Source organism: Bos mutus, chromosome 9 (genome assembly GCF_027580195.1).
Source record: "Bos mutus isolate GX-2022 chromosome 9, NWIPB_WYAK_1.1, whole genome shotgun sequence".
Lineage (NCBI taxonomy): Eukaryota > Metazoa > Chordata > Mammalia > Artiodactyla > Bovidae > Bos > Bos mutus.
The window spans coordinates 94,368,033-94,380,433 of record NC_091625.1 but is presented as its reverse complement, the minus strand read 5'-3'; the positions used below and the strand labels follow the sequence as shown (position 1 = coordinate 94,380,433).

The 12,401-nt window shown below is 43.2% G+C and overlaps 1 protein-coding gene across 3 annotated transcripts in view; it reads left to right on the top strand.

The window, feature by feature from the left end:
- The window catches only part of SERAC1 (serine active site containing 1), a 54,267-nt gene extending 42,073 nt beyond the window's left edge, over nucleotides 1-12,194 (top strand). The window contains exons 11-17 of one of the 3 annotated variants that reach the window (XM_070376961.1): nucleotides 513-663; nucleotides 1,747-1,888; nucleotides 2,877-2,971; nucleotides 4,495-4,592; nucleotides 5,786-5,968; nucleotides 7,308-7,451; nucleotides 9,096-12,194. In XM_070376961.1, coding sequence (XP_070233062.1) covers nucleotides 513-663; nucleotides 1,747-1,888; nucleotides 2,877-2,971; nucleotides 4,495-4,592; nucleotides 5,786-5,968; nucleotides 7,308-7,451; nucleotides 9,096-9,232 — 950 coding nt within the window. In that variant the 3' untranslated portion in view covers nucleotides 9,233-12,194. The other 2 variants (XM_005900378.3, XM_070376962.1) reach the window with 2 other exon arrangements.
- Nucleotides 12,195-12,401: the final 207 nt, after the last annotated feature.

The window sequence follows — 12,401 nt, the reverse complement described above, 5'->3', positions numbered from 1 at the left end:
AAAAAGAATATATAGATACAGGTATAACTGGCTTACTTTGCTGTACACAGAAATGAACACAGCACTGTAAATCCACTGTGCTTCAATTAAAAAATATTTTTTTTCCCTCTGAACCTCAGGTCTTAAGTTCATAATTAAGAAACAGCTTCCTCATGGATATCAAGGCCTGCTAATCTGACTGCCAATCAGAATGAAATAACTAGTATTAACTCACTGAGTTTAATAATCATTGCTAAAGCAAAATAGGACCTTTTCTTACAGTTTATGACCTCATCCCTAGTAATTACAACTTTTGTTACACTTTCTAAACAAAAAAAAAATGGCTGGGGACATCGTGGCGTTGTGTTGTGGGACCCAGAGGGCCTTAGGGAAGAATGGAATTGGGGCGGTCAGGCTTTTCCTCGCAGACAGAGGCAGAGGTTTGCCCTCCTCCCGCCCTTTTTAGCCTGAAGCCTCTCAACAGTCTGAGAGCAATGGGGGCTGGTATTTAGGGAGTCTGTTCTCTTCACCAGGCTGGGTTTCCATACTGGCGGAAGCAATCAAGTCTCAGCACGTCATGGAGGCCTCCCATGCCGCCAGAACGCTGGCTAACCTAGACCGAGAGACTGTGCCAGACAAGTACCACGATGGCGTGTATGTGCTGCACCCGCAGTATCGGACCAGGTGAGAAGGCCCAGCGCCGCTCTGTCCCCGGGGGCCTGGGGCCTGGAGGGCTTAACATTCTAACTGCCTTCTGCACGATTTAGACCAGTGAAATCCCGTACAAATACGTCAGATACCTCATTTACTCAAACAGTCTGCACTCACCAAAGAATGGGAACCAGCTAAGTTACCAGGGTTATTTTCTACCAAGGGCTTACCTTTAGGAAGACTGCATTCACCTTTTATAACTTGTCTCACTTAAACTTTGTGATGCCTATTTCATCTTTGTTACATTACACTTTTTCATGGAGATGTAAGTTATTGACTGATTAGGGTCATAGAGGCTGATCTGGATGAAGAGGGACTAGGACATTATTATATGCAGGCACCAAATGAGCCTGGGCCTAGGACTCAAGGGACTGGAGAAGGCTTAGGCGAGTATAAAGGCCGGTGCCTGGCAGAATGGGCTGTAATGATACATCTGACTCATGCTTCTTCCTCAGGTTATTTCTGGCCACTATTTCTAGCTGTATCATTGCTAAGACAATAAATATAAAAAGGACCACAACAAAAAAATTACACATATCTTGGGTTTTTGTCAGGTACTTTAAAAATAATACCTCAGAAAATAGCAAGAACTTCTTTTCAACTTGAAAAATAGATGGCCTGGTTAATTCTCATTTGTAAATAATGTGATATGGTAATGTATTTTATATGTGTGGCATAACTGTGTGTGTATTATAAATAGCTTGCAAGTAATATGCTATTATAATTTTTAAAATGTCATATACAAAGAGAGAATAAAGTTACTTTAAAATCTCATTTGCTCTGTTTCTGATAAACATCACTTACCTTGGTAAAAGAATCTCTTTCGTGCACTCTGAGTTTGAAACTACATTAGCATATTATTTAATGTCTTAAATATTTTTATTGATTTGTGTAATATTCTCATGGAATTCTCTGGAGGGTAATCTATGACATGTCACTTCATTGATCTCTAAGTGCATTACAGTTGATTTTGGTTGGTCTGCCTGGCCAGCTGTGCTATCAAAGTAATAATGCACTTTTTTCTGCTTCTTTTCAAAACTCTCTCCCGCCTATTAGTCAGCCCATTAAAGCAGATGTCCTTTTTATTCATGGCCTTATGGGAGCAGCATTCAAAACGTGGCGCCAGCAGGACAATGATCAGGATTTAACTGAAAAGGTCTCAGAAGATGAAACCAAGTATACAACATGTTGGCCCAAGGTAAGGAAGCAGCTGCCTCCGGCGGGCCACCCCGTATCCTGACACACGGCTGTGCCACCAGCCTTTGGGTCCTCATTGTGACTTGTTTTTCTCCTTCTACTGGGATTTTTTTCCGTGCAGTTTTTCTTTCCCTTAGAGACACCTACAGTATGTTACATGAACAGCTGGGCTTGTCACTCTGTTGTATAATGTTGGGTACATGCTATGATACAAAGTGTATTAAGTGAAAAAAAACAGGGGTGAGGGCCAGTAATAGTTCACTCACACTGAAAATATAATTCAGTAAATAATATATTAATGACAGTTGACTAGTTCTGTGATTTCAATAATTATAATAGAAAGACTTTGAAGAAGTAATTCTGCTTTGGATTTCTTTGACATTATTTCTCCTAAAGAGCCTAAATGCTGGGATGAATTTACTGAATGAAATTTATCTAAAGCTTGGTGAAAATTGATGCTGTAAATATGTATAGTTTCTGGGGCTTTGTCCCACTGCTGCTTATTCACCTTCACGAGGCTTATCAGCAGAAAGAATAGTTGGCGCCCTCCCTCTGGTGACACCGGAACATGGAGACAGAACCGTGACTCTAATCAGTATCTCTGAGTTCTCAGATCGGATCTCTAACCTCTGTCACTCTGTTCTGTCTGTCCTGAGATCATAGCTTTCTATTAAATGCTTTCAAAAAGCCAATTTGATCTAGACTCCAGAACCAGGCCCTGCTTTTGTCTATAGCAGATTAAAATTGAGCATACTCTTAACACCTACATAGACCTTATGCTGTAAATACTGATATCCCTTTGCGAGCAGTGATATAAAGATAAAATGCTGCGATCATTTTTCTGGTCACCTTCACACCTGACTCCAATGCAGTCTTTGACTGGCTGTCAGTATTAACAAGGGGCCTTCAGGTACACATTTCAGGTGCTAAGAAGTAAGTGGGATAGTGGAAATTAATATTTGTCCTATTGTACTTTTTATTTTACATAGTCGTGGTTAGCAAGAGACTGTCCTGCTCTCCGAATAATATCTGTGGAGTACGACACCAGCCTCAGCAACTGGAGAGCCAGGTGCCCTACAGAAAGGTAACAGAGGGGAAGGGGTTGCGCCACAGGTGGCCCGGAAGGAGGGGAGTTTTGTCTTTGATGTCACAGCCAGGATTTTCTTCTTAACCTTTTCCCTCTTCCTTCTAGAGACAGTTAGCTATAAGTAATGAAACTACCAAAGGCTTAGAGTATTACTGTTGGGTTCCTAACATGGTTCACTTAAAACTCCTCTCATAATAAGGACCACAGCAAGGAGATCCAACAAGTCCACCCTAAAGGAAATCAGTCCTGAATATTCGTTGGAAGGACTGATGCTGAAGCTGAAACTCCAATGCTTTGGCCACTTGATGCGAAGAACTGACTCCTTGGAAAAGACCCTGATGGTGGGAAAGATTGAAGGCGGGAGGAGAAGGGGACAACAGAGGATGAGATGGTTGGATGGCATCACCGACTCAATGGACATGAGTTTGAGTAAGCTCCGGGAGTTGGTGATGGACAGGGAGGCCTGGCGTGATGCAGTCCATGGGGTCGCAAAGAGTCGGACACGACTGAGCGACTGAACTGAACTGAGTAAGGACCACAGATTCGGAGCACAGTCTCCGTAACTCCTGGAAGTAAACACGAGGCTTTTGGCTTTTGTGTTCCCGAGCACACCACCTGAAGGCAGCCGAGAGAGGTTGCACCGTGTGGGCTCCTTCGGTCACTTGTACGTCGTTCGTCCAATTGTAGGTACAGGAGACAGCACGCGACTTCCAGGTGTCAGGAGCCAGACTGTAGCCAATTCTGCCTTTGACTCACCAGCCACTTTAGGTCATTTCACTGGTCTGGGAAGTTTGATCTGCCAATGGAGGGGGTTGGTCTGATCAGTGTTCTCAAACTGTTATCTTTGAATGATCCCCACCCAGACGATGGAGGAATGGTGCCTAGGGGTCAGTGGACAAGTCCACAGGGCTCCCTCCCCACTTAATTCGGACGAGTGCTCATACACCTTTATTTAAAGAAAGGATTCTCCAGATACACAGTTTAAATCTACTAGACCAGACAGCTTTAAAGTTCCCTTCTAGTTTAAAAATATGTATTTGAATGCTTCGATTCTGATTAGCTTTGTGCTGTTTCTAAGGAGTATAACCAAAATGATAGAAGCTTAGTGTTTGTGACATAAATACAAGTAGAGCTAAACAGCAGTGAGAGCTGACTCCACAGGTGAACTCGCAAGGGACCACGTGGTCTCCAGTGAGGCCACATACTGAGAGGGGGACGCACAGTCTAAGTGGGGTGGGGGGGCAGTTGGACCCATGAAAATTGCCAGATACATGTTAGATGCCTGAACAGTGCTTGTTTAGTAAAGATGTCCACTTCCACCAGCGTGATTAAGTTAGAAATGGGGAATAAGCAACTGCAGGGATCAACCCAAGAGAATGGAGGTGGTCCTGACTCCGAAACGTAGCCTGTAGAATTGGTACAGTGAACAAAGGCTCTTGCTTTAAAGAATGGACTGCAAAGTCTGGGGGTGGGGGAGAGCGACAGCGTCCTGTCATGCCTGCTGTTCTCATTTTGTTCAGGAAGTCCATCGCGTTCAGGAGCAACGAACTTCTGCGGAAGCTCAGAGCTGCTGGCGTTGGGGACAGGCCGGTGGTATGGGTGTCGCACAGCATGGGAGGTCAGTGCGCTTCACTGCTGCCAGCCAGCACTGTGAGTCGTCAGCCAGCAGGCTGAGCGAAGTCTCTGCGGCTGTGTAATGGTGGCCCCTTTTCCCCTGAATTAATGTTTCTGGCGATAGCTTGGAGGTTGAGAATGACTACTCTCCTTCCATGCTATTTGTTTTTCTAGAAAGGGACAACTAGTAACAGATCATATAAAAAGAAAAATGAGAAACTAAAAAGAAGCAAATGAGTTTGCCACTTAATGCTTTCATGAGGCATTAAGCGTGATAATGAGTAAATGTCAGAATCTGTCCATGGCATGTATAAGCCTGACTTGTAAATATCGCTCAGCACGCATGGCTGGTCCCAGGGCCCTCCCTTTCTTCCCTGTTTCTCAACCATCATTGAGAGTCTGTCGTTGCTCCGGTGCCCACAGCCCCAGCCCCCTTCCGGCCTGCTTTCCCCTGGCTGGAGCCCACGATGGCGGTGTGATCGCAGGGGTTGGCTCTTCGGTCCTTATGCTTGCTTGCTAGCCACATCTCCTGTTTCTCCCAACCCTCTCCCCCAGTCTAGTTCTAAATTTTCACCATCTACCTCACAGAGGGCCTTTGTACAGCTCCTGGCTTAGATTATCTGGTGAAATGCTCAGGATTGCTGGCTCTGTGTCTGGGCCGAAAGGTGGATGTAACACTTTCTCAGAGACCCACTGTTCCCCTCCATGTTACCTTGGGTTTCCCTGTCAGCTCTAAGCACAGGTTGGGGGACAGAGGAGAAGGTGCATTCCTAGGTGCATTCTCCCACAACAGCTTTGTTTTTCCCACGATATGAGAGTCTGTGTTTTTTAATCTTAGTACTGTCTTAATGGAGTGGCGGTTAGTGGGCTACTGTGGGTTAGGGTGGGGGTTGGCCATGCATACTCACCGCCTTGATGGGCACTCAGCATGCAATGCCTGACCTTCTTCTCTGGGAGAGGGCGTCCTGTGAAGTAAGAGCTGCCTTACAAACAGTTTGTAGAATCTCACCTGTGTGCAGTCTTGTGCTACAGATTTTAGAGGCTTAGGAGCATGACTAAGTGTTAATATTTTAAGGCCTTGCTTGTTGGACTACAGAGAACAATTGTTTCAGCTTTTTTAAAGAAAGCATCTCTTTCTGTATTCTTGTTTGCGAAGGAAATTAGCTTACACATTTTTTTTCCCTTCTCTGTGACTAGGTCTTCTTGTCAAAAAGATGCTCTTGGAAGCCTCGAAGAAGCCAGAAATGAATACTATTATAAACAATACCAGAGGAATAATTTTTTATAGCGTCCCTCATCATGGATCCCATCTGGCTGAATACTCTGTTAATATTCGCTATCTTCTCTTTCCCTCTTTGGAAGTCAAAGAACTCAGCAAAGGTAATTCTTTCTTTCAGAAGAAAATTGGCATTGTGTTAACACCAGTATATAGGAGGAGGAGACAGTTTCTGACTTGACCCAGATTACCTCACTTTACTCTTTCTATATTAGTTGTGTTTAGACTATCATGGAAAACTTTCAGTTTGGGGTGAATTTTTCTTTGATACCATCCCTTTTTCGTCTTAGCATTATTTTCTCAGGTGGTGCTAGTAGTAAAGAACCCACCTGCCAGTGCAGGAGACATAAGAACCACGGGTTCGACCCTGGGTAGGAAAGATCCCCTAGAGAAGGAAATGACAACCCACTCCAGTGTTCTTGCCTGGAGAATCCCACGGACAGAGGAGCCTGAAGGGCTGTGATCATTAGGGTCTCAAAGAGTCAGATACCACTAAAGCAACTTAGCACATTTTTTTTAGCACACATTATTTTCTCAAGAAATACAACAATTTTAATACTATCTTAAATATTTACAATTTTAAGAGATACATAATGTTCTGCGTTAAGTGTTATTCCAAATTACCAATGAACTGTTTTTTCCCACAGGTTTGCAAAATCAACTATTAAAATATACATGAGCTTTAAAGATATTCACCATATTAACTATAAGGCATTATATTTATTTTGGGTTAATGAGCATCTTCTCTTTTCTGGAACACCTGCTATGAGAATTTTGGGACCCCTGGCCTAAGCCTTAATATGCCGTTGTCCTTTTGCTCAGATGTTCTTTTTTCTGCTTTATGGAGAGTTATTGGACTTTACCTTGAAACCTTCTGGTGAATTTTATTTTTTGAAGTCAAATTTTATTTTCTAGCAGCTTTCTTCTGTGATCCATTTTCTTTTGAAATCATCCTAAAGATACCAGAGGTTTTGTTTTTAACTGTCTCCTGTGCTCAGGTTTTCTGTCTGCTCGCCGGGTCTCTCTCCGGTGGCAGGCTTTCCTGAGACCTGGCGCCTCTTGGTTGCCCTTTTCTTATCTGAGGGTGGGAGACAGGCGCTCTGTGACTACACACAGGCTCTGCTGGTTAGAGGTATTTCAGGATGCACGCAGGTGTGTCCGCCAGCACACTGCAGGACCCTCCGTCCTACATACCACACTGCCCTGGCACTGCTTCCTGTCAGCCAGTAACGTGAGAAACTGCTGCTGCTGCTACCAGCTCCTCAGTTCTCGCGTGGTTTTAGCCCTTTACTCTCATCTTCATGGCTCCTTAGGAAGTGAAGAAACTAAGCCACTATCTTGAATCAGAACCTAATTTCCTCCCGAAATTCACAAGGCTGCTGCATTTTATTATGAACTAGATACACAGGACTTGTCATGTTCTCATTCTCTATAATTCTACAGATTCTCCTGCCCTTAAAACACTACAGGACGACTTTCTGGAGTTTGCAAAAGACAAAAACTTCCAGGTGCTGAGTTTTGTAGAAACACTACCAACCTACATCGGTAGCATGATTAAGCTCCACGTGGTGCCCCTGGACTCGGCAGGTATTCACTCTTTTGAAACTTGTTTGACCTTAGATTCCTGGTAGGTGGTCATCATAAACGTCAGCTTTTAGATTCAGTTTCTCAGTTTTTAGAAGACAGCTTTATGAAGATTTAGATTCTGTTACTCTGTTAAGCCACAGATTAAAATTTCTCGGCAAACATTCAACCTTGGCATTTCCTCCCCTGCTTTGATTTAACTGATTAGACGGCATAGGTTAACTGGCTAACGCTGTGTTAGCTCCCACACTGAAAGCTGCTGCCTTCAGGTAAGAATCCAGAACTTTTCTATCAGCCCAATCAAAAGGAGTATTTCATTTAACAGACTGATAGCCACCTTCAGGAGCCTTTAAATCTACTAAAGGCATGGATGCTTAGTAAATAAATGGAGGGTACATGGGGAATATTCAAGCAACAAAGATTTGAAAGGAAAAAAACTAGTGTAAAGTCTCTTCCTGCTCCTGGGATGAGGGACATGGCCAGTACCCACTCCTGTAGCCCATATAAGGCTCCTTGCGGGCAGGGCTCAAATCTCCATTCTCCTTGCAGCCTCCTCTGTTTCTCTGTGCATAGTAAACAGCATGGACACTCCACTCCCTGAAATGCTTTCCCCTCATCCGGCTAACTCTTGAGTTTGCTCGTCAAACTCTTTTCTGATCGCCTCAGAGGCTGAATCAGGTGCTGTCCTGGTGGCACTGCGGGCTCCGGGCAGCCAGGCGTGGAGCGTATCCGGAGCGCCTGCCGATGGGCCTTCTCTCCTGCTGCGTTAGTTATTATCTAAGTAAAATGAAAAAGGCTTGATACCCTGTAGTGGAACCTGAAGAGACTTTACCTTAAAGTAATATGCCATGAAGTGAGGGGTTGCTGTTTGGTAGTTGAAGAACCTAAAGAGTTCAAAGAACAGTGGCTTTTTGTTTGTTTTTTATGACGACTTTGGAAGCTTAAAGCAGAATCAGTATGGTGGGCCAGCTGCTGGCAGTGACATAGCCTTACTGTAACTCTGTCCACCCCTTCTTCTGTGTCACCAGCTGGCCTTACTTCCTTCATAACCTCCACCTGCACTTGCTCACCAGGCTGGCCTCACTAGTACCTCCTGGCATGCCCAGGAGGTGGACTTGGCTAGGTTGAAACATGAAAAACTCACCCAGGTCTCCCAAGCACCATGTCATCGCCTTCCCTGGTAGAGTGAGCATGGAGGGTCTGGGCATAGAAAGGATTCTGTGTGAGACGTTCCCATTCTTTTCATCGGGCAAGGGAGCTCACTATCGAGTTTCTCACATTAACTCTAGAAAAAGAAGTGGTTCACAGAAGTGTGGGGTAACTTAGGAACAGCCTGCAGTGTATAAAGGCTTTGAAGATGACAGTGCTCTGGCACAGCTCACTGTTAGATCAGGAAGCAGGCAGTGCACACATATGCAGAATTGATGAGAAAAGCATAGGCATATGAGGGCACTGCCTAAGACTCCGTCCTCTTATGAGTAGGCACATACCATTTAGCTAGTCAAACTTTAAGTTCCTTTATCTTTTAGAGATCTCTGTCACAACCAACTTGACATTTACATCTACCCATCTGGTGGTCTCTTTCCCTGTTGACGGGGGCAGCTTATATTTTTACCTAGACTTTATTGACATTTCTGTTTTCTTTAGATCTAGGCCTTGGAGATCTAATTCCTGTGGATGTTAACCATCTGAACATTTGTAAGCCAAAGAAAAAGGATGCTTTTTTGTACCAGCGTACCTTACAGTTCATCCGTGACGCTTTAGCCAAAGACCTGGAAAACTGACAGCCGTCTTTTCCCTTTTCATATGTGAACACAGTGCAAGAAGCGTGCTGTTCTTTTTTTAAGCTCTACTCAATCATGCAGACATAGTCCTTGTGGCATCCAGGCGGCTTGAAGTGCGTCGCAGGCAGCAGACCACTGTTGTGTGAAACACGAACGTGAAAGGGGCGGTCAAGACTGAAGGGAGGCTAGACTGGACTGAAGGGAGGCTAGACTGCACTGTTTTGAGTAAAAAACAACTTCCTGTGCGTCGGTTTACTTTGTGCAGCGTTGTCCCTGGTGGTAGGGAGCAAGCTGCTGTGGCTGCAGAGCACGTGACCTGTGACTTTGGCCATCTGTGGCCATCCCCGGCGAATGCTGGGAGCGGCACGGGTGACTTCTGCAGGGAGAGCCATCACCAGCTTACCGTAGAAATGCCTCTCGGAGGGAACCTAAAGTGGAGAGAGCAGGAACTAGGACCTTCAAGACTCTGTTTTGGGTCTGGATTTCCATGTGCTGTAAATTTTAAAACTTTGTCAGTGTAAACCTTTGTCTAACGTGGTGGCTTTGTTTTACCTCTTGTCATCCATGGGTCAGTTCCTGGTAAGTTTTCATTTTCATATTGCTGAGAACAAGTATTTTTCTTTTTCAAAGAGTTCTAGCCTATAATAATTCCTTCCAGACTGTAGCTCCCTATACTTTTAATTTTTCTCAGATAAGAAGAATAAATCCATTATTGATCAGAGTGTGAGATAAGACTATTCTAAGCCAATACACGTATTAGCAATAGTTAGTATCAAGATTCTCAGATTCACTTTAGCAAAATAAAATATACCTTTCCTTCTTGCTCATTTGGAAGTGCTATTAATTGTCTCCAGCATGTGAGAAATAGGAAATAATATTGATGACTTTTTGAAAAATAATTGAAGAGTAATTATTGAAAAATAATTCACATACCGTAAAATTCAGTTTTAAATGTATAGCTCGTGGATTTTTGGAGTAGTTACAGTTGTGCGACCATGACCACTATGTACTTGCAGAACATCTCATCACCCCCCAAATAACCCCATACTCACCAGCAACCAGTCTTCCTCTGCTCTGCCCCAACCCCTGATGAACACTGATCTTTTGGTCTCTATGGATTTGTCTGTTATGGACATTTCATTATAAATGGAATCTTACAATGGAATGGAATGGAATCTTATGTGGCTTCTTCCTTTCTTTTTTAACATTTGTTTATTTGTTTGTTTTAGTTGTGGTATGTAGCATCTTCAGTTGAGATGTGGGATCTAGTTCCCTGACTAGGGATCAAACCTGGGCCCCCTGCAATGGGAGCACAGTGTCTTAGCCACTGGACTACTGTGGGAGTCCCTAGCTTCTTTCCTGGAGCATAACATTTTCAAGTCTCATCCGTGATATAACATGCATATATGTAGTGCTTTGTTGTTATTTTATGGCAGATAACATTCTACTGCATGGATGTACCACATTTGCTTACCCGTTCATCAGTTGATGGACATTTAGGTCCTTTCCATGTTGGGGCTATTATGAATAATGCTGCTGTGAACATTCATGTACAAGTTTTTTTGTGGAGATGTTTTACATTCTCTTGGGTATATACTAGGAGTGGAATTGCTAAGTCATGTTAAGCTTATGTTTACCATTTTGAAAATGATGGCCATTTGTAGAATGGGATAGTCAAAAGCTAAAACAAGTACAGCATCTGAAGGTACACAGGGGTCAGCCATAAACCCTAACAACATCTAATTGTTTAATTATGCAATGATCTAACAAGTGACTTGACTTATCTTATTATCCTGCTACAGAGAATGTGCTGGTTAGCTGTCAGCAATAAACTAGCTAATGGGATCACAGGGTAGAGGTGTAGGTATGTTTGGTTCTTTTTTGTTTTGTTTGTTTTCCATGAACCATGGCAGATAAACCATGGTTGGAACATCTGTTCATTAACGTGGAGTAATAGAATGAAACTCCACTTCATAAAATCTCGATATAGCTATTATAGCTGTGCTTTAAAAATAAGGTCTAGCAGAGAGATCCAGTGTACTGCTGAATTACTATAGTTTCTCAGGCAAGCCACCATTTCTGTTTATTCTTTTTATGAAGTGGATATGATATTCACAGATTTACTTCAGTCTTGTGAGATTTAAGTCAATAATATTTTTAAAATAATCACCACCTGAAAAACTCTTAAGAATACAACATATGAAAACATAACACGTTTGAAACAGTTTTAAACTTAGACCATCAATAAAATGGTTCTAGCTCAGTCAGCCTTGTTTAAATGTCCTCTCTGGGAGAGGATTTCGGGAGAAGTTTCGACTACCTTTCCCCTCATGTGAAAAGTCGCTTTAAATGATTCACCCAGAAGGAAATAAACAGTACAGGCGTGTTAGAGAGCAGACTCCTGAAAGCACGCTGTAAACACAATTCAGATGACTATGGAAAGCTAGTTCTTCTCATCTACACCCCCGTCACTTCTTTCCGGTTTTACTGTCAACCCTAAAAGTCGAGGGCACTGAGCCCCCTGTGCTCCAGTGTGTAAATGTTGCCACAGAAAGAGACTGCTCGTGGAGCATCAGGATACCTTTCTCGACGCTGGCTCAGCCATTCAGCCAAGGTTACACCGACAGCCGGAATATAGTGGAGGATGTGGCCCTCGGCTCAGTGGGCACACCCGTGGTGTTGGGTGCTGGCAGACTTCCTGTTGAGAAAGGCCACAAGGTAATACAGTAATGAGTCTCTTGAGCTTGGTTCATAATTTATGATGCCCCTCAAATTACTTCTAATTCCTAAAATTTGAGTTTTAGGCATACCCTCCTGAATTTTCACATCTTTGTAATATTTAATATGTTAATGTTTGGTTTGGTTTTTATTGACATTTGGTATAAAAATTATGTCCATGAAAAAAATTTAAGCATGTTCAATAAATTAACTTTTAATTAAAAAATTAACACTTTGAAAGCTCCTAAGAATTTCAGTGTTTATTCTCCATCGAGTCCATCTCTCCTGTTTCTGTTTCAGACAGTTCATTACTTTTCATTCAAGCAGGACCTTTTTCAGTGGACTTCTCCTCCCCACACAGGATTACTATCAGATGCTGTCCTCTCTCTTCCAAGGGTCCCAGAATCCTTTTCCATTTCTATTGCCCAGTCTCTGATTCTGATTTTCACGT